The sequence below is a fragment of the Nyctereutes procyonoides genome, unplaced genomic scaffold (genome assembly GCF_905146905.1).
Source record: "Nyctereutes procyonoides isolate TBG_1078 unplaced genomic scaffold, NYPRO_anot_genome, whole genome shotgun sequence".
Classification (NCBI taxonomy): Eukaryota; Metazoa; Chordata; class Mammalia; order Carnivora; family Canidae; genus Nyctereutes; species Nyctereutes procyonoides.
The window spans coordinates 12,915,165-12,940,006 of record NW_026575139.1 but is presented as its reverse complement, the minus strand read 5'-3'; the positions used below and the strand labels follow the sequence as shown (position 1 = coordinate 12,940,006).

The following is a 24,842-nucleotide window of genomic DNA, read 5'->3' as shown; positions in this document are numbered from 1 at the left end:
ATCAGAGCCCGCTTCTCCCTCTGACTGTGTCTCTGCCTCTCTCTGTGTCTCTCATGAACAAAAAAAATAAAATCTTAAAAAAAAAAAAAAAAAGGATGTGAAGATGTGCTTTGTCCTTCTTTGCTGTCTGGTCAAAGGCAAGTCACTTGGCCTCTCTAGACCCCAGCATTTTCCTTTATGTGTCACCAAAGTCCCTTCCAATCTCTGAAGAAAGTTTCACGTGAACTGGTTAACATTAACACAAGGGAAAGTTTGCCTTCAGCGTCCTCATCCTATCCATCCTCTCTGCACCTTCATCATTCTCCCCCAGCCTCGCACCCCCCCCCCACCCCCATCACACAGCCTTTGGTTCCAGGGTCCTCCAGGCACTTCCCAGTGGCTCCTTCCCAAGGCCTGACCTCCCTGCTCCTGATTTTTCCCTTCCCCAATTTAAACCAACCTCCATCAATGGGTTTGGGTCCTGTGTCCCATTCCTTCTTGGGGACCCAGCTGTCACTTAGAAACTTGATTAACTGGGCTGCCCTGATGTGTAATTGAGAGTTCGTATGTTACCCAAAGAAATACATTTGCATTTTAACAAGATGTGTTCTGGAAATGATTTTTTATTTTGTTTTTATAGATTTTATTTACTTATTCATCATGAGAGACACATAGAGAGAGAGGCAGAGACACAGGCAGAGGGAGAAGCAGGCTCCCTGTGGGGAGCCCGATGCAGGACTCGATCCCGGGACCCCAGGATCACATCCTGAGCTGAAGGCAGACACTCAACCACTGAGCCCCCCAAGTGCCCCTGGAGATGATATTTAAATCCACATTTCTATCAGTGCACTTATCGTGGCATATCACGATACTTGATTATGCACCTGGCTCAGCAGCTGGACTCTGACTTTTCTGGATATAAAGCCTCAGGTCTTTTTCCCCTTTCTGTGTCTGGTTCCTGGCCCTGTTTCTCTGGGCGCTCACTCAATAAATGTTTATGGATAAGCATGCAGATGAGCGAAAGGCTGCTGATGGAGAGTTAACTGATAGATTTCAGGCGATCTGATGGTCACGGGAAGGATTGATATAGGTCAGCAGTACACAAGGACTTAGCGGGCTTCTCAGATCCCACCCCACCCCCCCAACCCCCCCCCCCCCGTGGCTGTCGGCTCCGCCTGTCTTTAGAACTGAGTCTGAATGCAGACATTATTGCCTGACAGCAGGCATTCATGCTCCTATAGAAGCTGTGTTCTCACCCTGCCAGAGAAAGGGACCTGCACATCATAGCGTCTCATTAATTCAGGCTTTTGGGAAGCCTTCTGAGCTGAAGCCACAGAGACACAGGGGTTCCCATTATAGTCAAAGGAGAAATACCCCAATGTCACAATGCATCTCAACACTCCAGACACAGTGACAGTGGGGATAGAGGGGATGCTGGCAATTTTTCTCAGGCCCATTATGCTGGATTCATAGACAAATGCTTCTGAAAGGCGTCTGAAACACAAAATACAGGCATTCCATAGTTTTTGGTTTATTGATTCTTTGACTTCAGATATGTAAATTATGACAGATTCAAGGGCCATGTCACAAAGCCAGGGAAAAGATTATTTTAATTAACAGAAATTGAAAATGCAGTGGCTGTCGTTTTACGATACACCTCCCACTTGCAGCCAGAAGTTTAGAATTGGTTATCATAAAACAAAGATACCAAGGGAAGCTTTTTTTCCTGCCTAGATGTTTTTTAAAAAATCCCTACAATTCTGGAGCCCCTGGGTGGCTCAGTGGTTGAGCGTCTGCCTTCGGCTCAGGGTGTGATCCCGAGGCCCTGGAATCAAGTTCCACATCGGGCTCCCCACAGGAAGCCTGCTTCTCCCTCTGCCTGTGTCTCTGCCTCTGTGTGTGTGTGTGTGTGTGTGTGAATAAATGAATAAATAAATAAAATCTTTCTTTAAAAAAATCCATAGGATTCTTAAAAGGAGATGCAAAGTCCCCCAGGTGAGTCCCCCAGACCATGCCTGGGACATAGTAAGCATCCGCCATAAAGACTTGCTGAATCAATCATTCAATGTATGAGTGACTGAAATTATCTTTAAAATGCAAACCTGATTGTGTCATCCTCCCACTTCAAGCCATTCAGCGCCTTCTCCTCATTCTAAGAAAGCACAAAGTCTTTCATATAACCCACTATACCCTGCACAACATGGCCAGCACCCACACCCTCTCATGCCTCCATACCTACCTCCCTATCCAGCCAGCACCAAACTGCGGGTCTCCTGAGACCAGTACTCTCCTTACTGTGCCTCACTGGCTTTCTCTCTTCTTTTATAACAAACCCAAACACTCCCAAGATCTAAACCACCCTAACTGCAGGAGCGTTATCTGAAACAAGAGTGCCAGGAGCCACCATCCTTACACACAGTTACAATCACATCTATGTATAATCACAGTATGTGTACTAGATGACTTATGATCAGTCTTTCACAGTAAAAGTGGAAATGCTGAGGAAATGATGTGCATGTGGCTTAGTCTGGATCATAATGAATCAGCTGTAGGTCCAGGAAGTGAAAATGGGGCTTCAGAAAATACAAGAATCAGAAGATAAAATCACTCTAAAAGTCTTTCTCTTGGCAGGGGTAAGTGGAGGCAGGAGGTGAGGGTCATTCCTAGATGAAGGAATAGAGGGGAAAATCACAGGACCAGAAGGTGAGTACAATGGCATATCAGTACCCTGAGAAATTCTCAGCCTGTGGTTACTATGGTTACAGACGCCTGAGAGTCGGCTCCAGAATGTGATGAGGGGGAGGGGGCCACTCTCTCTGTCCTAGGGCCCGTTTTTCATTTTGTGCGGGAAGTGACACATTCAACAAAGCCCATGGTGGCACTCAAAAGAAACTGTATTCACTCTCCTCTGCCCAGGGCACAGAAGCTCTAAAACTTTCCTCGGAATGTAAAACTGCCTCAGGAAGGAGCCAGGCATGCAGTGTTTGGAAATGTGAGAACCTCTAAGGTATCAAATACGTCCTGCTTCCTGGAAATGAAAGTTCTCTCTTTAAGAATGTGCAGGAAAAGCAACGAGGTAGTCAAAAAAAGTTCACTCAAAATACGACAGGGAGTGCTAATAACACTCTACCGGTGGCTTTTTCCATGTGCTGGCTGGGCCCACTGCCCCCCAGCACGCTCTCCCTGCCATGCTAGCTGCATTCTGACTTCTGTTTCAGTCACACCACTCCGACACAAGGTCTGCTGCAGAAACACACCCAACATCCATCCCCTGATATTTCTGCTGCTCAGCCTGAAGGATGGATGTCCTGTTCTTTTGGCTTTATCCAAGGAGGCTGGGTTTTCAGGCACTGAATCTGTAAAGGAAGGGGATTGTCATAGAAGTGGAATCTGGAAAAGAAGCGGGCCCATGAGTTGTCACACAGCCTCTGGTTTCAGAAGAAATAGGATTTATAATGCGGGTCATTTCCTGGTGAATGTTCTACAGACGCACATGTAGCATGATGCCCACACAAGACAGGCTCGATACATGCTTTTTGTACTTAAATAATCTGCTTGGACTAGTAGATATACTGGGGTCTATTACAAGACCATCTATTCATATTTTATATAAATCATCATCATACTGTCTGTCTAAAACACCATTTTGAGTAGTGGGGAGTAACAGGACTAAATGGAGTTCAGTGGATCACTGTTCTGTGGTAAGTGGGAAATGCAGAGTTAAACAAGACCAACCAGGTTTCTGTACTACAGGATTATCAGAGGAGTTGTACAGGTAGACATGAGAGCTCTGGCATTAAGAGAAAGACCTAGTTCAAGCCAGAGAACTATAATGTAACTCTGTGCACTCAAGCTCTGTAGGACTAAGTCCCCTCGTTCAGAAAATGGATAATAATTTCATCTGGGTTTTTTTTTTTTGGACCATAAAGAGGATTTTATGAGATAATGGCTATAAAGCACTTAGCAGAATACCTGGAACTCAGTATATATCCAATGAATAAGAAGGGGAAATGCTTATGGTAATTTTAAAATACGTCCTCAAATTCTGTAGCGCTCCTCCCTTCCAAAGTGAGCTTAATCACCCCAAGTATAAACTGAATTTAGTCACTCACATCTAATGAAAAGACTGTAGTTGTAGTAACAGTATGTAATTTCTGAGATTGGGTCGTAAGAGGCATCACTGGTTCTACCTTGTTCTCTCTCAAATGGCTTGGTCTGGAGGAAGCCAGCCACCATGTTGGGAGGACATTCAAACAGCCTGTATAGAGGGTCACATTGGCAGGAAGTGTGGCCTCTCCCTCAACAACCGACAGCGATCTGCAAGTCACATAAGCACATCATCTCAGAAGTTGATCCTCCAGCCCCAATCAAGCCATCGGATGGCAGCAGCCCCAGCTGACATCCGACCACAACCACTGAATGACTCCTGAGCCAGACCACCCAGCTAAGCTGTTCCCTCCCAAATTCCTGATCCACAGAAACTATGAGATAATATTTGTCATTGGTTTAAGCCACCAAATGTTAAAGTTTTTGTTACATAGCAATATCCACTCTCCAGGAAAGAATGAGAGAGCACACATCATTCTGTAAACCAACCATGAAACCATTTTTTCTCAGAGCAGCTGATGAGATTAATCTGTATCTTATGGAACACACTTTGGGAAATGCTGGTCTAGAACTTAACAGTTTATAAAACTCGTTCACATTTATTAACTCATTTAATCATCTCAGCAACTGTGAGACAGGTGCTGACTGCAATCTTTATTTTACCCAGGAGAAAACTTAGGCTCAAAGAGGTTAAATGACTTGCCCAATTTATTGTCTACTAATAACATTGGTAGAACAAGAATTCAGACTCAAGTATTATGACTCCAAACTATATTTTTTTTCTCTACTATTTTCTCTGGTTTGACCCAAACAACCTAGGTTTCTTAAACCTGGGATAAGAATACTGACAATCGAAGAGAGTCCCAGGAAGAGGGACTGTGCAATAGGCTGCCCTCCCAGACAATCTGGAAAATGAAACATGCTTCTCAAGTGGCTGGAGCTGGAGTCTTTCCTAACTTCACAGATCAGGGACCCCTTAAACCGTGATAAGAACATAATGCAGGTAACACTCATGGAGCCTTTGCAGTGCTCCAAGATGTTTTGAAAGTTGGCATATATTACTTTATTTTTTTAAGATTTTATTTATGAGAGTCAGAGAGAGAGAGAGAGAGAGAGAGGCAGAAATATAGGCAGAGGGAGAAGCAGGCTCCATGCAGGGAGCCTGATGTGGGACTTGATCCCAGGACTCCAGGATCACGCCCTGGGCAAAAGGCAGGCACTCAACCGTTGAACCACCCACGCATCCCTATATTACTTTATTTAATTCACATAATGAATCAAGGAAGTACAGGTTGGGGCACCTAGGTGGTGCAGTTGATTAAGTGGCCGGCTCTTGATTTCAGCTCAGGTCATGATCTCAGGGTCCTGGGATCGAGCCCCATGGTCAGGCTCTATGCTCAATTGGGAGTCTGCTTGATGATTTTTTCTCTCTCTCCCTCCCCTTCTCCCCCTCTCATCCTGCTCGTACCCTCTCTCTCTCTCAGGTAAATACATAAATATCTTTAAAAAAAAAAAAAAAAAAAAGGAGGGCAGCTCCTGTTGGTGCAGCAGTTTAGCGCCACCTGCAGCCTGGGGTGTGATCCCGGAGGCCTGGGATTGAGTCCCATGTCGGGCTCCCTGCATGGAGCCTGCTTCTCCCTCTGCCTGTGTCTCTGCCTCTCTGTGTGTGCGTGTGTCTCTATGAATAAATAAATAAAAATCTTTAAAATAAATAAATAAAAATTTAAAAAAATTTTAAAAAGGATGTATGGGGTATCATCATCTCCACTTTACAGATGAGACTAAGTCATGGAGAAATGAAGCTACTTGCCAAAATCAACCACTAGTAAGTGATACAGTTCAAATTAGAACCCAGGATATCTAAGAATATCAAGGCATGAAGGTAACTGAGCCATCACCATCTCAACTCTCTCCTTTCCCGTAAGAGTAGTAGAGCCAGCCCTGGAATCCAGATCCTTCCACCTTAAGATCGCTGTTAGAGACAAGAGCATCTAACCAGAAGATAAGTTAAATGAAAATAATATACATTTACTTCTACCAAGTTTTAAGGTTGTATATGGGGAATCGGATCTACCATAACTACTTCCCAAATGGCCTCACATTCCAACATGAAAAATGAATGCAATGTCTTTGGCCTAAAGTGGCATTCACAACCAGTAGAATCTGGTTGCTGACTCAGGTTGGTTCATGGTTAAAATGAATAACATTAGATTACCTCAAATTTGCAGACAGAAAATATAAGTCAATGGATAGAATCCTTTCATCTCTAAGCTTTTTCTCCCGTCAGTTTTTCTTAAACATTTGGATACTGGTTTCTTATCTCATATGATAAAAGTGAGTAAATATTAAGTTGTCAAATATCACACCTGATACCAAACATCTCTATTCAGACTGTCAAGTTCATACTACATTAAATTTGATAAGTTATGCTATTTGTCTTTATCCTGCTAAAATATTTTATATTTGGGGACCTACATGTATGCTTACACATAAGAAACTCATTTCCGGGCAGCCCAGGTGGCTCAGCGGTTTAGCGCCACCTTCAGCCCAGGGCGTGATCCTGGAGACCCAGGATGGAGTCCCACGTCAGGCTCCCCGCATGGAGCCTTCTTCTCCCCTCTGCCTGTATCTCTGCCTCTCTGTGTGTGTGTGTCTCTCTCTCTTAAATAAATAAATAAAATCTTTAAAAAAGAAAAAATAAACCCATTTCCTGGTATTAAATTGTTTTAGAAACACAAACAGAGGTGCACCTAGGTGACTCAGTCACTTGAGCAGCTGACTCTTGATTTCAGCTCAGGTCATGATCTCAAGGTCCGAAGATCATGCATTGGGCTCCATGCTGGGTGTGGAACCTGCTTAAGATTCTCTCTCCCCCTCTTCCTCTGCCCCTCCCTCTGTTTGCTGTCTCTCTCCCTCTCTCTAAAATATACAAAGAAATTTTTAAAAAAGGGGGGGTAGGGGGGATACCCCATTCTGCAAAGGTCACCATGACTTCCAGATTCCTAACACTTGAGTAAATCTGCACTCTCTTTGAGCATCTCTTCTTCAACTGAAACTACCACCACCCTTACATTGGGTAGCTGAACAACAACAACAAAAAAATTAGGATCCTTTGCACAAGAGATAGTGATTGAAATGAGAAGTCTGTAGGAAGGCAGGCGGGGTGGGGGAGGAAGATGAAGGAAGGAAGGAACAAGGAAGAGAGAGAGGAATGAGAGAGGTAAAGTTCCCTATGATGATGTGATTTATGTACTGCAGCAGTGAACTCTCCAAACCCTAAGTTTTGACACCATTATACTCTGCTTCAAAGTCCCCTCCATGGCAGGGGGAAGTCATGGGACCAAAATTAGTGGTAGTATAGGAAATGGAATCCCCTGAAATCCTGCCTACCTACCTACCCCTCCACTCCACTTCTTATGCCCATCTCTCCCACCCCCCTGGCTCTGAGAATGGAGGAGAAAGAGAACATAATTCCCCTCATGACCACTAGCTCCCCCTTGCCAAGGGTTCTGGCACTCGTCACTGCCACCACCCCAATCCTAAACAGAGGATTCAAATGTCAGGTCTCATTTTTCAATTCATAGCACTCAGTCCCAAACACTTAGGAAGGGAGGGGGGAGAAATCTCAAACTGTCTGCAAACCACAAATAAATGTTCTCAAAATTAAGTAGGAGGTTTTTGTTTCTCCATTCTGGGTAACACGCATGAGCCTGACCTAGATAAACAGTAAAGTCCCCACCAAGAATTTCCCCAGGACCAGAACCCAAAACTGTATGGCCCCACAGCGTGCCTGGGTGGCTCAGTCGGTTACGTGTCTGCCTTCTGCTCAAGTCTTGATCCTAGAGTCCTGGGATTGAGCCTCACACCAGGCTCTCTGCTCAGTGAGGAGCCTGCTTCTCCGTCTCCCTCTGCCTGCCTCTCCCCCTGCTTGTGATCTCTCTTCCTCTTCCTCTGTCAAATAAATAAAATCTTTAAAAAAATTTTGTTTAAAAAGTGGATGGCCCTGCTGACCACCATGAAAACGCCTGCCTGACATGGTGCTGGTGCCACATTTAGGCAGATTCCATAACCAAAGCCATTTGTCTGCATCATCTTGGAAGTGCCCTTTAGAACAGAATCAGAGTAGAGCAGAAGATTCTCCCTTTAATTCACCTCCTGCCTGCGGTCAAGGAAGCTATCCAAACGGAAAGCTCCTAATTGGCTATCAGTAAATGGCTTTATTCTGTTTCATTAAACTCTTCTAGTTCTCTATGGACTAAAAGTGAAAAAAGCCTCCACTGTCTCCATAACCTTTTTCTTGCCAACAGTGGGTTCCTAATTCTGTGTCTATAGTACATAACCCTTCATACCGCATCTCTGTTGTTGGCAGAAGTGTCCCAATTTCCTGCAAAGTGCACACTGTATTTTTTGAATGTGCCTTGATTTATGATGCTAATATAGAGCCTGTTAGGGACTGAATTGTGTCCCCTGCAAAATTCATATGTTGAAACCTTCACTGCCAGCATGGCTGTATTGAAGATAGAGCCCTAAGGGGGTAATTAAGGTTAAATGAGGTTATGAGGGTGGGACTCTAATTCAATAGCACTGGTGCCCTCATAAGAAGGGGAAGCCACCAGAGTGTTCTCTCTTCCCACTGTGAGGGTACAGCAAGAAGGTGGCCATCTGGAACCCAAGGGAAGAGCTCTCATCAGACATTGACCCCACCTTCACCTTGATCTTGGACTTCTAGTCTCTACATCCTTGAGAAAATAAATTTCCCTTGTATAAGCCTCCCAGTCTATGGTATTTTGTTATGATAGCTTGAGTCAACTAATACAGAGTCAAAGCACAGATGTTTTGGAAATGGGGCAAAAGAGCAAAATCAACCTGCTGCATCTTTTTTTTTAAGATTTTATTTATTTATTCATGAGAGACACAGAGAGAGAGGCAGAGACATAGGCAGAGGGAGAAGCAGGCTCCCTGCGGGGAGCCCAATGCAGGACTAGATCCCAGGACCCAGGGATCATGCCCCGAGCCAAAAGCAGAGGCTCAGTCACTGCGCCACCCAGGCGTCCCCTCAACCTGCCCCCATCTTAATTCTACCCAGCAATCGCTGGGATTGGCAAGAGGCTGGTGAACTTCCCTCAGACACTGCTGGAAAAGAACCCTGAACCAAATCTTGGCCCAGACGATCTTTGGAACGATCTTTCCTTTTTACTTTCTAGGATAATTGTGGTGATTTTGGCACATGATTAATCCCATTTGGAATGCTGATCTCCTGAAAGTTGGATATTAAATCAAAAATAGATGATCTTCTTTCCAGAAAATCTAAGCTGTACAAATGTGTGTTTGGAAACACATTAATAAAGACAGCGCTCAAACGACCTTGCACATTGAGCACGGCTCACATTCACAACACACAGACATCTCTCTTTAGCCAGGAGGGCGAAAGTGAAATCCAAGGGTCTTCTACTGAACTCCTGAGTTAAAGTGTCAGTCAGTGGATGATCTGCTAAAAACAGCCATCCGTGAAGGTCCCACCGATCGACTGAGAGCTTTTTTCCTCTACATCTCTCAGAGAAACTTCTGAATCCACTTTTGGATAAGAGGCAAGGAGAGCATGCAGGATAAACAAAGCCCCTGGAAGGGTGGAAAGCAGGAGGGAAATTATCATGGACAGAAGCATCAAAAGGACTGAATTGCCCCCCCCTCCCCGTTGTCTGCAGCCCTTGAGCCTCCGAATCACTCACTTCCTCTCTCTATTCCCATCAGTAAACCGAACGTTCCAATACCAACAAAAATAGGGCTGTTTAAAGATCAAATGAGATAATTTGTAAAAAAGCGTTCTGTAAACTGGAAGGTGCTATACATGGTACAATGTAGGTCTCTCTGGAATTTTGCGTTAAATTATGCACTGAAAATGCAGCTTAAAAAAAAATCCAGGAGTGCCTGGGTGGCTCAGCAGTTGAGCATCTGCCTTCAGCTTAGGGTGTGATCCCAGGGTTGTGTGATCAAGTCCCGTATCAGGCTCCCTACAGAGAGAGCCTCCTTCTCACTCTGCCTGTGTCTCTGCCTCTCTCTGTGTGTCTCTCATGAATAAATAAAATCTTTTTTTAATAAAATCTTTTTAAAAAAACAGCTCCAACTCTGAAGCTTTGCCTCTTTCTTAAGTGAATTTAAATACCTACAAAGAGCTATGTGTCAATGGCCAATATGTGCCAAACTACTAACTGGACACCTACCATATCTTTGTCAGGCTAAAGCACCTCCCTGCCCCAGGACCCACCTCACCCAACCCTCTCAGCCTTTTTTACTCCTGGTGAAAGGGAGAATAGAAACAAAAGCCTGTTGGAGACTTGAGAGAGATGGGAGCTTGCAAGAAGTGGGAATATCCACGTCCTTTCCAATACCCCATTATTTAGAGATATCCTTCCTTTCTCCTTTGTTATACTTCACCATTTGTAGTGTGGAGGAGTGATGGAATTTCCTTCACACATGAAGACCTAGAGATCCTCACCATTCCAACCCCTCACCCATCCATCCATTCAGCAAAAGTTACCGAGTGCCTACCGTGTGCCAAGCGCTCCCTGGAGCACTGGGTACGTAAGAGTCAATGAGACAGGAAAGGCTCCTGTTCATGAAGTTCACACGCCAGTGAGGGAGGCTGGCATCACATGAGACACACGAATAAGATGTTTTCAGATGACGACAAGTGCCAGGAAGACAACTAAGCAGGTGACATGATAGAAAGTGACAGTGCTGGGTAACAAGAGGAGAGGTCTTCAGATAGGACGAGGAAGCCCTTGCTAAAAAGGTGACATGTGAACTGAGATCCAAAGGCAGAAAGGAGCCAGTCACATGACACGCATCACAAGCAGTGGAAAGCACAAGTGCAAGTCCCTGAGACAGGAGCAAGTTTGATCTATTCAAAGAACAAAAGGAAGACAAGAGGCCCGAAGGTCAAACCAAGAAAGAGGGCTTGAGAGATAGGGTCAAAGAGGCCATGTCACTGGGAGGAAGGTGAAACGTTAAATGGGCAGCCCCAAGTCACACAGCTAATTATTGCTATGGCTCACTCTAGAAACTAATTCTTTCACCTCCAAATCCAGAGTTTTCGATACCACATTGATCTGCTTGCCTTGACGTGTGGGAATATTGCTTGCTGATCTTAATGATTTTTCAAAGCTCTCAGGAGGGACACCTGGGTGGCTCATTTCGTTGAGCGTCTGACTCTTGACTTTGGCCTGGGTACTGATTTTAGCATCAGGGGACCAAGCCCCATGTTGGGCTCCATGCTCAGTTCGGAGTCTGCTTGTCCCTCTCCCTCTCCTCCTCCTCCTCCTTCACACTCTCTTTTTCTCAAAAAATAAATTAATTAATTAAAAAGCATATAAAATCTTTAAAAGCCCTTAAGATATCTAAAAACAGCAAGCCAATCCCAATTTTCAGCAAAAAAAAAAAAAAAAAATCATGGACAAGTGATCCCAGTGATTCAAAAGGCACAGAAGTTCATCTATGAAAGCCAAGACATAGCCAGTCTCCTTCTCTGTAGGTCCTACAGAAGCAGTAACTCTACTTGTTGCCGGCTGAGCATTACAAATATGGAAAAAGGCCACAGCTCAGCAGAGAATAATCATTTTACAGTTAGGTCTTATTTTTGCACCTAAACCCCTTGACAGTGCTTCGCTTAATTCACGCAAGTGCAATCAAAACCAATCTGCTCTCAATCCACCTTCATTCTGTGCCACTAAATTGTCAGGTAATGGGGATGTAAGCAAAACATCCTAATTGCAACTTCCTTCTACAATGTGTGAGCACCTCCACCTGAAGGTTCAAATCTGTTACTACTCCAGTCCCTAGAACCGTCAGTCCCCTTTCCTACTATCATGCTAGGCTCCCTTTCCTCTCTGCCCTGCTAACCATACTCGGTCTGTATAAACCCAAAGCTCCAAAGAACAGACCTAAAGTCTGTCCAGTGGCCAGTGACTGGGCCACCTGAGGGATGGACGGAGATGCTATTTGGCCAGATGGGCTAATGGAGAAAGGAATGGATGGGAAAGACATTCTTCCTTCCTCTCCTTCTCCTCTTTCAATTTCCCTTCCTCCATTCCCACCCTCCCATCCTCCCCCCCCACCCCTCTTTATTCTTTTCTCTCTCTTTGCAACAAGCTTCCCCAGTCCCTGAGCTCTAGAAGCCTCACCAGACAAGAGTCAGAGATCTCAATAACTTAAGAGACAGACTTAAGAGATAGACTAAAGAATATATAAGCACCCCTGTTCTAGTCCAACACTCCTCCCCTCCATCTGCTAGCTGTGTCACCTTGCACAAGTTACTCAACCTGTTTGTTCTTTAGTTCCCTCACCTGTAAAATCAGGACAGCACCTTCCTCCTAAGATTAAATAAAGAATATTAAATAATGTATTCTTCTAGTCAAAGCGCAATGAATTAGTTAACAAATAAGTCGTTTGCTTTTTAAGGTGTGTAAAGCACTTTATAGAGTTCTATACAGGTGTGAGATACTCCTCCCTCAGGCCCTACTCTCCTCCTGCCTCCACCCACGGGTCTAGGAAAGACTGCCATGGCCCCCACCTACAAGAACAGTTGTGCATGAAGTCAGAGCATCTCACCGGGAGGTAGCTTAGTGGTATCCTGACGGCAATCAGGTGGGGGTGGGGGGGCAAGCACGTACACCACTGGATAAGCATCGTGAAAATAAGTGGATGAAATAATGTGCCTAAAACACCTGGCATGCAATGATTTCTCATTAAATGTTGGTCCTTCCACGGGAATCTTTTCATTTTTAGCACCATCAGTTATGACTGGAGACACTACTTGTGTACTTCTCCACTGTGTCAGGCTGTAAAATGTTGGATTCATCTGTGTTTATCCCTGTGATATAAATATACACAATGATGATCATACAGAAATGTATTCTCAAAGCCAAGGCATGCCTCACAGCCCTCCCTCCCGACCAGAGTCCCTTGAAGATCCCAATGTGAATCCCCACAGCCACCGCCCTGGTCTACGTACGTCACCATGGTGTCTGGTCCCTCACATCCACAAGAGCTACAACAGCACTTGTTTTGAAACTGAGTTCAGGTCAGGTCACTCCTCAGCCTGAAACCTTTCGGTGGCTTAAGCTAAAGACAACACTCCTGCCCCCACCTGCACAACCCTGCCCTACCTGCAACAACAGGAGGCTTTGGGGGTCTGACCCTCTGGATCCACCAGACACACCTGCTCCCTTACTCCCATTCTAGCCATGGAAACTGTCTTTCAGGTCCTCCAACACACGTGTTCCTTCTGTCTCGGGGCCTTTGCACTTGCTGTTCCCTTTTCTGCATCAGTTCACCTCCTCAGTAGCTGCATCATCGCTATATATCCTCCAGGTCTTGATACAAGTGTCTGACTACCTTCCCTGACGACCCACCTTCACTGATCCTTGTCAATCTCTTCTATCACTTTCTTAAAACCCTGATGCTCTCTTTTGGGAAATGTACATTAACATGTAATTATGCACTCTTCCGTGCATTGACTGATTTAGGTCTGTTTCCCTCACTATAAACTCCAAGAAGTGGACCCCGCGCCTGAAAAAATAAATAAATAAATAAATAAATAAATAAATAAATAAATAAATAACAAACAAACTCCAAGAAGGCTTTGTCTATACTATTCTGACTCTATCTCCAGGGATAGCATTTGGTAAGTAGTAGGTATTCAATAAATATGTTTTTATAAGGATCAAATAAGAAATAAAATAACGTAAAATAAGATAAAATACTAAGGCACACTTTCCAGAGATGAACAGACAAAACTGGATTGGGTTTGGGCTGTAGTAAAGTGTAACAACACGCATCTTCACTCATGCTATAATAGCCAGTTTATAAGACATTTACTCAACAAATAAGTGGGTTTCATCTTTTCTGGTCTGGAGAAAAGGATAAATGCACTCGTAAAAAAAAAAAAACACACATTAAGCATACATCAAACAAATTTCAACCCAATACCACACAGAGGTGTTGCCTAGACCGACCCAGCTTACGAGGAGCTGAGAGCAAAGATAAAGCGCATTCTTGTCAAAACTGGACACTTGGTTTCAACTTGTTCAGCTCCTGTACCAGTCACTCAGGAGGGACCTTAACATCTGTATGCTAATTACGGAGACGGTGGTGGAGCTCGGCTCCAACAAATCCGCCTCAGCCGCTCTCTCTCTTGCGCCAAGGGGACACTGTCCAACATTGATAAGACCTTGCGAACCACAGCAAGGCTCAGGCGGACACACTGCGCGCCCCCTCCCCAGCCCCTGCCGGCCCCACCCTTCTCGCAAGCCCCTCCCCCCCCCCACTTCTACTCCGATCTGAGCCAAACTAGCTGCCTGCTTTGGTAATAAGACTGAGGGAAGACTCCCAAGGCCCCGTGGGCTCCATTATCCCACATGCCCTCCAAGAAGGGCCCCCTCCAGGGACCGTGGCTGCAGATCCGAGCTCTCCACTTGCTGCCAGGAAACCTTCCCCACTGAGGACACCCTGGGCAGGCGGCGCAGCTCCAGGTCCAGGGGGAGGCACCCCACCCATCTGCCAGAGAGACAAAGATCACCAGAAACAAAGGACACACACACACACGCACACACACATACACATACACACATACACACACACGCACACACTCGCACGCATGAAGTCAAAAGCAAATACCGACACTTGGTGTGATTTCAAGCCAAACAGCCGGCTTGGTGTATCTTTAAATAGGTCTTGAAACAATCCAGGAGGGACAATGATTATGTGGTAATGACAGGCACTATCTGGGTTAGGAACCCACGCTGCCTCCGCCCTCCTCCCACCCGCGCTGCGGTTCCCGGGCGCATTTTCCAGCCTCAGGACACACGCTGCCGGGAGCCAGGGTGCTTCCTTCCACTCACGGAGGCGCGCGCACGCAGGGGATGGAGGCAGGGCGAGGGCCGCCAAAAGTAGCAAATACCAACCTTTAGGATCCCAGTTCACCTGTTTTCTTGGAGTCTCGATTGGAAATTTCATTGCTCCGTTGCCCAGAAGGGGAGGGAACAGAAAGAATCAAAATAATAATAAAGTCCTCGAGCTTTACACGCCTCGGTCCAGCAGTCCAACAAAACAATCTCCAAGGATGGGGGAGCCTTGGACCGGCTCGCGGAGGCGCCCCAGAGGAAGATAAGTGGGGAGGGCTGGCTAAGGAGGGACTGGAGACGGCTCAGGGGTCGGCGCCGGCGGGGGGGTGGTCAGCTGCGGCCCCCCCTCCCCGGGTGCAAGGAAAAGTAAGACTGGCGAGGGGTGGATGCAGAGCGGAGCTCGGGAGGATCCAAGAGCCAAGCTGCTCCCCGAACGCGGCGGCGGCGGGTGGGGGCCGAGCAGCCGGAGGGCCGGCGCGAGGGAGACCCCACTGCAGCGTCACCCCAGCCCCCGAAGGCGTGTGCGCACACACTCCCGCACACACTGGCCCGGGCGCGCGCTCCGGCGGGCACGTCAGCCGCGCTCGGCCGCGCACAGCGCACACGCCCCACCCCGGCCGCGGCTCCTCGGCCCCGGGCGACGCCCCCCACTCCCCACCCCCCGAAAGCCATTGGACGTCGGGGTGGCGCGGCACCCGGGGAGCGCGCGGCCGGGGCGACCCTCCCCGCGGCGCGCGGCAGACGCGGGGGCCACGGCGGGAGAGCGCGCGGGGCGCGGGGCGCGGGGGCGCGGGGCGCGGGGCGGCGGACTGGCCCGCGGGGCGGCGGCGGGGGGCGGCGGGGGGCGGCGGAGGGCGGGGCGCGGCGGCCGGAAGCCGGGGCGGGGAGCCGGGCGCCGGGAGCCTGGAGCCGGGCGCCGGGAGCCGGGCGCCGCGCTACTTACTGGCTCGGCCGGCCGGCGGGCGTGGAGGCGCGCGTGGAGGCGGCCGCGGCGCGCTCGGTGGAGTTGCGGCCGGAGACACGCTTGGCTGCCTGGAAGGCGCTGCGGGAGGCGGAGGAAGGGCCGCCGCGGCCCCGCCGCAGACCCCGGCCTCGGAGGTGCCCGCTGGCCGCCGCGCCCACCCGCCCACCCTGGGCGCACACGCGCACCCCCTTCTTTCCTCACTTCATGTTCCCACTCCGGCCCCCTCCCGTGCCCGGGTCTGCCGCCCGCGCCCCGAACCCGCGTCCCCAGCGCACTCGGAGAGGCCGGAGCCAGCCATGAGCCTTTTGTTCTGGGGCCGCTCGGCGTCGGCTGAGCTCTCCCCGCCCGGGAAGGTGGCTCCCCAGGCGCAGCCCGGTCCCTTCCCCGGCTACCCGCCGCGCGGTGGGGGAGGCCGCTGCAGAGAGACGCCGCGGCCCCAGAGGGAAGTGGAGTTGCCAAGACCCAGCGGCCCCGGGAGCCCGGCAGCCCGGGGCCCAGCAGGCGCCAGTGCGAAGGGACCCCACACCTGTTCCCGGGGAGACGCTGAACCTGGCGCATTTCCGCTACCCCCACTGAGGCCTCGATCTCCAGAAGAGCCAGGTGGTGCCGAGATGCTCTTGAACGGGCCCCGCGAAGTACTGATATGAATGATGCTCACAAATTACTCGGGCTCCTAGCAACGGAGACTTGCACATAGTAGATGTTCAAGAAATACTTGCTAAAGGAAGGCATAAGCTGCACGAGGCAGTGTTGGACAGAAAGTAGTTTAAATTACTGTCCAGTCACTGTCCACTCGACGGATTTCTTGAACCCCGTCTAAGTGCCATTGCTGTGCCAGGTGCTGCTGATAAGGCAAAGAACCACACAGATATAGACCTTGCTTTCATGAGTCTTATGTCTAGCGCCCAGGAGGTCCGGCTAGATTTGTCATTGCCTTACTTAGGAAAGAGGAAGTGACTACCTGGCTCATCACCAAGCCTGCCCTCTGTGGTCCTAACGCCCTACACTGGCAGTTGTTCTCTGGATGCATGCCACTCTAGGGCACCTTGAGGCTTCTGGGAGCCCTGTTACAGCAGCATCTTTCTCATCATCCTCCCCCCCCCCCCATTGTCACATCCAGGTTTCTGAGTCCCAGGGCAAGACCCACAGAGGTCCACTGTCATCTGTGGAAAGGGTTGGTAAGTGCTTTGTCACTGACCCTACAGACTGATGGGACTAGAACCCTGAGTTCTCTGCAGACTCCATTCAGGCACACCGGGTACCAATCTGATGGCACTACTTGGACTCCTCGGCCCTTTGGGGAGACACAGGTTCCCAAGGCACTTGACCGCCACCCTCCCTGGGACTCCATTTCCACACTTTGTTTCCCTCTACTAGATGGCTGAGAGGATGGATGACACATGGAAATGAGACAAACAAGGAATTGCTGCTTCTCCAGCCATGTCCCCAGAGACACTAATAGGTGTGCAAATTCTGCCCCAAAATCCAAAGGGAGCTGCTCCTAAAGCTCCTGAGATAGGCTTCAAAGCTTCACTCTGCCTTCTCCTCAACACTCTGCCCCCACTCACAGGCAGGAGGGTTCCAGCCCAGTCACTGCAATGCAATGTTTTTACCTGCATCTGAGTCAGAGAGAAGTGCACCCTGAGAAAGACAGCCTCTCTCCCGAAGCCTCCGGGGATAGGAGAGCAAGACTGACATGTATCAAATGGCCCCTCACAGCCTCATCCTTCTCTCCATTTATCTTCCCTGTGTCATGCTGAAGAGGTTGTAAGTGGCCTCATTTTACAGATGGAAAGATCAAGGCTCAGACAGGTAAAGGAACACACCCAAGGTCACAACACAGAGAGTCAACCCAAGGGAGCTCATCTGGTCCCTGAACCCATTAACCTGACCCTGAAGCTGTCAGATGGGTTCTTTTGGGTCATAAAGATGTATATACTATATTAGCCGGGACGCCAGCCCTTCCTGCTTTGCAAAATAAATTGGACTACCCTGGTGCCCTGAGGCCTCCACCAGGGAATTAGTTCACTATCAAAGGCAAATTCCCATGGCAAGAAATGTAGCCTTAGGGTGCATCATTCAGTCAATCAACAAACATGTATCAAGCAGGTCTTGTGAGACAAGATAGGAGGTTTTCCTCAGAAGTTATATTGGGCCCTATTGAGAACCTTTCCCCAGAAAAGCATCAGCAGGATGGTTATTTGGGGGCTTAGGGAGGCTGAGGATGGACCTACCAGGGTGAGGAAGGAGGATCAGGGGTCCGGAGCGCCTGATATAGGTAGTTTAGGACTTGCCCTAGTCACAGGCCCTTAGGATCTCTCTGCTAAATCACTCGCCCCATCCCCCACCCTCACCCCCTGGGGCTCTCTCTTTCCCCCACTTCCTTACTCCCTGCCCAGTGTCCGGACAGCACAAGTGGGGTTGGGAGCCACCAAAAATTAAGTAAGTAAGTAATCCCAGCCCCCCGTCCCCTAATGTGCCTGAAATCAAGTCCAACTCCTAAACTGCGTATGTGGAATGCACTGCGGGGTTTGGGGGTGCGGGGGGGGGGAGAGGTGTCAGGGGAGAGTCACCCCCGCACCCCAACCACCCCAAGAGAAACAACGTAGCACATTAGCCCTTTGTGTGACCGCCGTCAATGCCTCCCCTTGGTTATTGCGCACTCGAGTCCACTTACCCCAAGGAGGAGGAACGAAGCGGACCGCGTCCAGAAACAACATCCAAGCTCGAAGCCGCGCCGAGCGGTTCCCGGTGCGTCTGTGCCGCCGCAACTTCCATGGCTATCGCTGCGGGCGGGTCAGTCCGGGGGAGAGGGGGCGCCCCGGGCTCCTGCGGCAGGAAAACAACGCGTCGTGGCGCCAAGTCCGCCCGCACCGGCAGAGCCCCGCCAGCAGCCCCGGGCGCGCTCGCGGGCAGAGGGCGCAGGGCCTCGGCGGGCCAGCGCCGCGGCGGGGGCCCGGGTCTCTGCGCAGCTCGGATCCCGCCCTGGCGGCCGCACCTTAGCGATCGCCGGGTGGCCCCGCGCGGGAGGGCTCGGGGAAGCCGGCGAGCCCCAGGCTCCTCCCGGGAGGAAGTTTGCGGCGAGTTGGCGGCTCCCCAGCGCCCTCCCCGCGCCGCAGTCCGGGATGAGCGCGAGAGGCGAGGGGGGCCCCCGGCGCGGGGAGCAGGTCTCTCCAGGGGCGCGCGGGGCGGGGGCGGGGGGGGGGGGCTGGCACCGAACCGCTCAGCCCGCGCAGAGGTGAGCGCGGAGTCGGGCGGGAGGCCGGGGAGGTCCTGGACGGAGGGTAGCGGGGAGTGATGAAGCAGCTTGGGGAGCCCTGCTTAGAGCTGGTAGGGCCAACAGAAGCGGGAGGAGGGAGCAGGGGGAGCCTCAACTCTGAATTCGCGGATACCAGAATGAATTCATTAACCTGCTTTGAATGTTTCCCTTTGCTTTCATCATTTCTCCCTAAAGCCAGAAGAAATCCCCACCTTCTGAGATGTTCTTCAATTACACACACACACACACACACACACACACCCGCACAGGACACCTCCGGGTCCTTTTCTTCCAAAGACCTGCAAAGAGGTTTCCGTGACCTTTTGTGCAGATATCACACACACACACACACACACACACACACACACACACACCACACACCACACACACACACACCCCTTACGCGCCCACTCTGTGGTTAGGACCGACAAGCTTATGCATTCAAGTTAACTTAAAATTTCTCCTCCCCAGAAATGTTTTCCCCAGTGAAGTTCCCACTTTGTTCTCAGCATTTAATCACTCCTCCATTTGGCTTCATGTCCCAACCAGCATCTGCAAAACACACCCTTAAGTATATGTTGCTCTAATCTCGGGTTCTGCTTTGGGCTTGGAAAAGCTGGAGACACATCAGTAGCTAAAGGGCAGAGGGTGTTCTATGTCTTACTGCTCAATAGCAAACTCTGTGAACTGAACCCTGAAGACTTATTTTGGTGACTCAAATCTCTGCGGATGAATGAAGACCACGTATTATGAACTCCAAAGAAGTTGTACTTAAAGCGTCATCAGGCTGATGAGGGTGTTTCCTAATGAGGAGCTGCATTCCTCTTCCCTTGTAAGTTTCTCTGTTACATTTTAGTCCTTAAGAAAATATTATTTATGCTTCCGTAAGGCACCGTGCCCAACAGTTTACCAAATATATACAAAGCTGTAATCTTGCTTCTTATGAAACACATTTTAAGGTGATTCCCTCACTCTGAGTTACCACCAGAACATAATCCCAGGTAACTCTTTTTTAAGAGATGGAGCTGAATTATTTTTGTTTTTCCCCTTGAACTTTTTTACTTTTAAAATTTTCAATCACACAGAAAAGTTAGTGCCGTTTGGTAATAACCAAAATGCGGTCAGAGATTGCATTTGTTTGTTATTTCTATCTAGTGCATTTTATTCTAGTGTATTCTATTGATTCCTGACCACAGCAGATCATTAAAAGAACTCAATACCTTCTATAAATTCAGCATCAATGACAATATCCGTGGAACAGAAGGCAGTTGTATCCCTGCTCACTCAAGTTTCTCCCCAGACTTAGTCCTACCCTTAGTCAAAGAACATTTCTTTGTTTCTTATCCCCAAAAGGCCATGTTTCAGGGATAAATGAGTGTTTTTACATATGTACACCGATTGGAGAAGCACATAAGTTATTTTACTAAATTTTAGAATAAGAATTCAGCAAGGTACGCACCATTATGAATGAGCTCAGATTTTCATGTCATTCTAGGAAGGTTTTAATGTGAACCAAACTTTTAAGGCATGTAGAAGTCATGCCTGTTTTCAATAACCTACTTATTTATGGGTCAGTCTTTCAGCCTGAAAAGAGTTGAAAATCTCTTTGCAAGGGGGATCTACTGTCTCAGCATATTGACAGATGCTTCTCTCAAGCAACCAATGAAAGGCTTGGGACAATATGGCCAATAGAAAATGTTTTGCTCAGTATGGGGTGGGACGTAGTCTCCGCATCCAATGGGAATGTTTGAAATAGATTCATTTCATTTTTGCTTCCGTCAAGCAAATATTTGTTTGGTCGAAAATGGTTAGAACAAATGTAGTGTCAGAACTTTCCTACCATTAAATCATCTAGATGTTTGCTGAATCATAGAACGAGATTTGGAAGAAGTCAGCTCAAGATACTTCCTGGTTCAATTTTCCACCTCTGAATAGGATTCCAATTTATATGACCATTCAAGAATACTAAATACAAGAGACTCCCAACTCTAGGAAACAAACTGAGGGTTGCTGGAGGGGAGGTGGGGAGGAGTTGTTGGGTTATGGGCATTAAGGAGGGCACTTGATGTAATGGGCACCGGGTGCTGCTATATGCAAATGAGAAACCACTAAATTCTACCCCTGGAACTAATAAAACAATATATGTTAACTAAAATGAATTTAAATAAAGATTTTTTTTAAAGAAAAGATACTAAATACAAAAAAAAAGAATACTAAATAGATCTAGTGAAAGAGATTGCAAACTCTGTATTGATGGGCTTTTTCAAAATTTAAGATACTTAGCTTAGGCCAGAGTTTTTCTCACTTCTGGTCTAAATCTTTTCCTTCCTTAAATTATTCAATACTGGGATGCCTGGGTGGCTCAGCCGTTGATCGTCTGCCTTTGGCTCAGGGTGTGATCCTGGAGTCCCAGGATCAAGTCCCGCGTTGGGCTTCCTGTGTGGAGTCTGCTTCTCCCTCTATGTCTCTGCCTCCCTCTCTCTGTGTCTCTTGTGAATAAATAAATAAAATTTTTAAAAAATTATTCAATACTTATATGAAGATGAAGAACAGCAATACCTTTACCTATTAGAGATTAAATTGTCCAACACCTTCTTCTTCATGTCAGGTAACTTTTTATACCCCTTTACCAATATACACACGAATTTGGCCAACTCATACTTTTCTTAAAAGCATCTCTTTTTTAATTTTAAAGATTTTATTTTTAAGTAATCTGTACACCCAACGTGGAGCTCAAACTCACAACCCCAAGATCAAGAGTCACATGCTCTACCAGCCAGCCAGGTGCCCTCACTTCAAAGCACCTTTTTTTACTACAAATTTCCAAAAGATAAGGTCAAAATCTCTCCAAACCTTACTGATCTTCTCCATCTATAAAATAAAGATAAGCAAGAAGTACAAAATATTTGAACAACTTATGCATATTTTAGCCAGTCATCCTCCTGAGTAGAAAGTGCAACCAAGCAGGAGAATTGTGCCAAACTTTACTCAGTTTCTTCCATCTATAAAATGGGGTACTAAATATCTGGCTAGTTGTACCTCCAGAGTTGCTTGAGACAATTGATGTGAAAGTGCTTTGTAAACTGTGCAGGCATTTGCAGATTTAAGGGATCATTCTTATTACTTAAGCCATCAGATTTTTCTTACTCTGCCAAGCACATAGCAAGCACGTTTTAAGAATACGTCACTTATTTCTCATAGCAATCGTAGCAGATGGGCACACTTATCATCATGATTTCATTTAAAACAATGCCTGACATAATCTAGGCACCTAAATATTTGTTAAGGGGGAAATTGGAGCTTGGAAAGGCCAATGGTTTGTCTAAGTAAACATGGCTAGTTTACTAAAGTAGAATGAAAGTAGAAATCAAACCAGGAGGGGCACCTGGGTGGCTTAGTTGGTTAAGGGACTGCCTTCAGCTCAGGTCATGATTTTAGGGTCCTGGAATTGAGCCCAATGTCAAGCTCCCTGCTCAGTGGGGAGTCTGCTTGCTTCTCCTTCTCCCTTTCCCTCTGCTCATGCTCTCTCACCCTCTCTCACTTGCTCAGTCTCTCTCTTTTTCAAATAAATAAATAAAATCCTAAAAAAAAGAGAGAAAGAAAGAAAAAAAGAAAGAAAGAAAGAAAGAAAGAAAGAAAGAAAGAAAGAAAGAAAGAAAAAAGAAATCACACCAGGCCCTCACTCATCTCTAGATCAAATTACCATTTCTTACCCAGAGCAAATTACATAAAATTATCTTGATCTCTGGAGTAGTCAGTTTCACTGGAAATTGCAGCCTAAACCATCTGTATCCTCTTCCCATTGCATTGGCATCTCCCCACCTTCTGAAATTCCTTATATTCTTCCCCTCTGTCAAAGTGAATATTAATCTTAGACCATCAGGCATCATCAAACAAATAAAAGAAGTACTGGGGAAGAGGTGAGCAGGAAAGGCAGTGGGAAAGCCTTTATAATTGTTTCTAAAGTCACACCAAACCAAATGTGGAGTCATCTTACAGTAGTCAGATAAGCAGTCTTGTTGGAATTACTTTGACTTTTCCAGGTCTTACTCACTTCTGCACAACCACATTATGTTGCTAGGTCTGCTCTACTCTTTCAGTGGTCAATTAATAATGCTGATTATAGAAAGAGGACCTCCGTCCAGTTTATGTAATACTTCTATATTTAGAGTCTGATATTGCATTTTTAAAATAGTCATATAATGTTACTGATACATATTGAAATATAGATCTATTCTGACCTGCAAAATAATTACTGATATGAACCATTCTTTTCATCAGGAATCAAAGTTAAGCTGACAACTGTAATTTCTAGGAGTATTATTGTATCTTTTATGGAAGATAATGCTTTTTCATTTCTTTACAAATATGGGGCATTATTTTTTCAAGAAGAGTCTCCAAAGAGCCATATCCTTGGATTCCAAAAGTTGTGACCATAACCTTCAGTTAGAAAGAATCCAACATTTTTAGAAAGCCATCATCAATTATTACCCCATCATTCATTGCACTGTACTAAAACCTTGGCTCATCAGAACTCACCGAATTAAATCTGCCCTCAGCAACATCTTGGAAGGGTCGAATCCTGTATTTGCTAGGATATAAACAAGGTCACTGCAAGTCTAAATGGCCACTGCTATCCTATATGATAATATAAACAAAGTTCCTGCCAGTCTATATGGCAACTAGAGAATGGCACTCCCTCCAGTGGAAAAAGCACCATGGCACGGCTTGATTTGTAGACACTGCCTTTGTTCAAACCAGAAGATACCCCCTGGGGCTGGAGGGTAGGGTGAAGGAGGACATACTGATACGAGAAAACATAGCAGTGTGTCCAAAACTGGGCTTGGCCTTTAGTCCCTGTTCATTCCTTCAGCTTGATGCAATGCAGAAACTTCATAACTGCATGCTCTGGCCCCTTATATAAAATATATAGATGGGATACATTGAGCAGGAGGAGTACAGGATGGGTTCCAATTATTCAAGGTCAATTTTTGTAAAACAAATATTTAGTACTTTATACCATACATTAATTCAACTTAATTTTTAAATTTTTAAATTTATTTATTTATTTATTTATTTATTTATTTACGAGAGAGCAAGAGTGAGCACTAGCAAGGGGAGGGGCAGAGTGTGGAACCCGACTTGGAGCTCAATCTCACAACCCTGAGATCATGATCTGAACTGAAATCAAGAGTTGGATGCTTAACCAACTGAGCCACCCAGGTGCCCCCAAATTAATTTTAAAGCAGTCTATCATTATTATTTATTATCTTATTATTATGTTTGTCATTTCTAGACGTGTTCAGTTTCTCTTGTTTTCATTATTTTTCTCAGTTAATAGAAGATCACACTATCATAGCTTTGCAACATTCTAACTGTGTTCTTTTATGAAATCCCTAACATTTAGCTTAACTTAATTTTGTAGTGATATATCCATTGCTTTTGAGTCACGAATGATGGAAACAATAAATTTAATTCTAAAATATTAATATTAAATATTATCGAATTCTAAAGTATCACCTTCTAACTCTGACCAGCTAGGAAACTTATTATATTAGAGAAGCTACTGAGAGGATGTGAAATTCACAGAGATGGTTTACTTTCTTCTACTTAATCCTTAGGAGATAGCGTC

The 24,842-nt window shown here is 46.8% G+C and overlaps 2 protein-coding genes across 2 annotated transcripts in view; one reads left to right on the top strand and one right to left on the bottom strand.

Moving 5' to 3' along the window:
- The window catches only part of KCNK10 (potassium two pore domain channel subfamily K member 10), a 130,166-nt gene extending 111,305 nt beyond the window's left edge, over positions 1-18,861 (bottom strand). Inside the window, exon 1 of the mRNA XM_055304234.1 lies at positions 18,629-18,861. Within this exon, the coding sequence (XP_055160209.1) occupies positions 18,629-18,671 (43 nt within the window). The 5' untranslated portion in view covers positions 18,672-18,861. The remainder of the gene's footprint in view (positions 1-18,628) is intronic.
- The window catches only part of LOC129496337 (translation initiation factor IF-2-like), a 51,176-nt gene continuing 45,061 nt past the window's right edge, over positions 18,728-24,842 (top strand). Inside the window, exon 1 of the mRNA XM_055304437.1 lies at positions 18,728-19,089. Coding sequence (XP_055160412.1) covers positions 18,728-19,089 — 362 coding nt within the window. The remainder of the gene's footprint in view (positions 19,090-24,842) is intronic.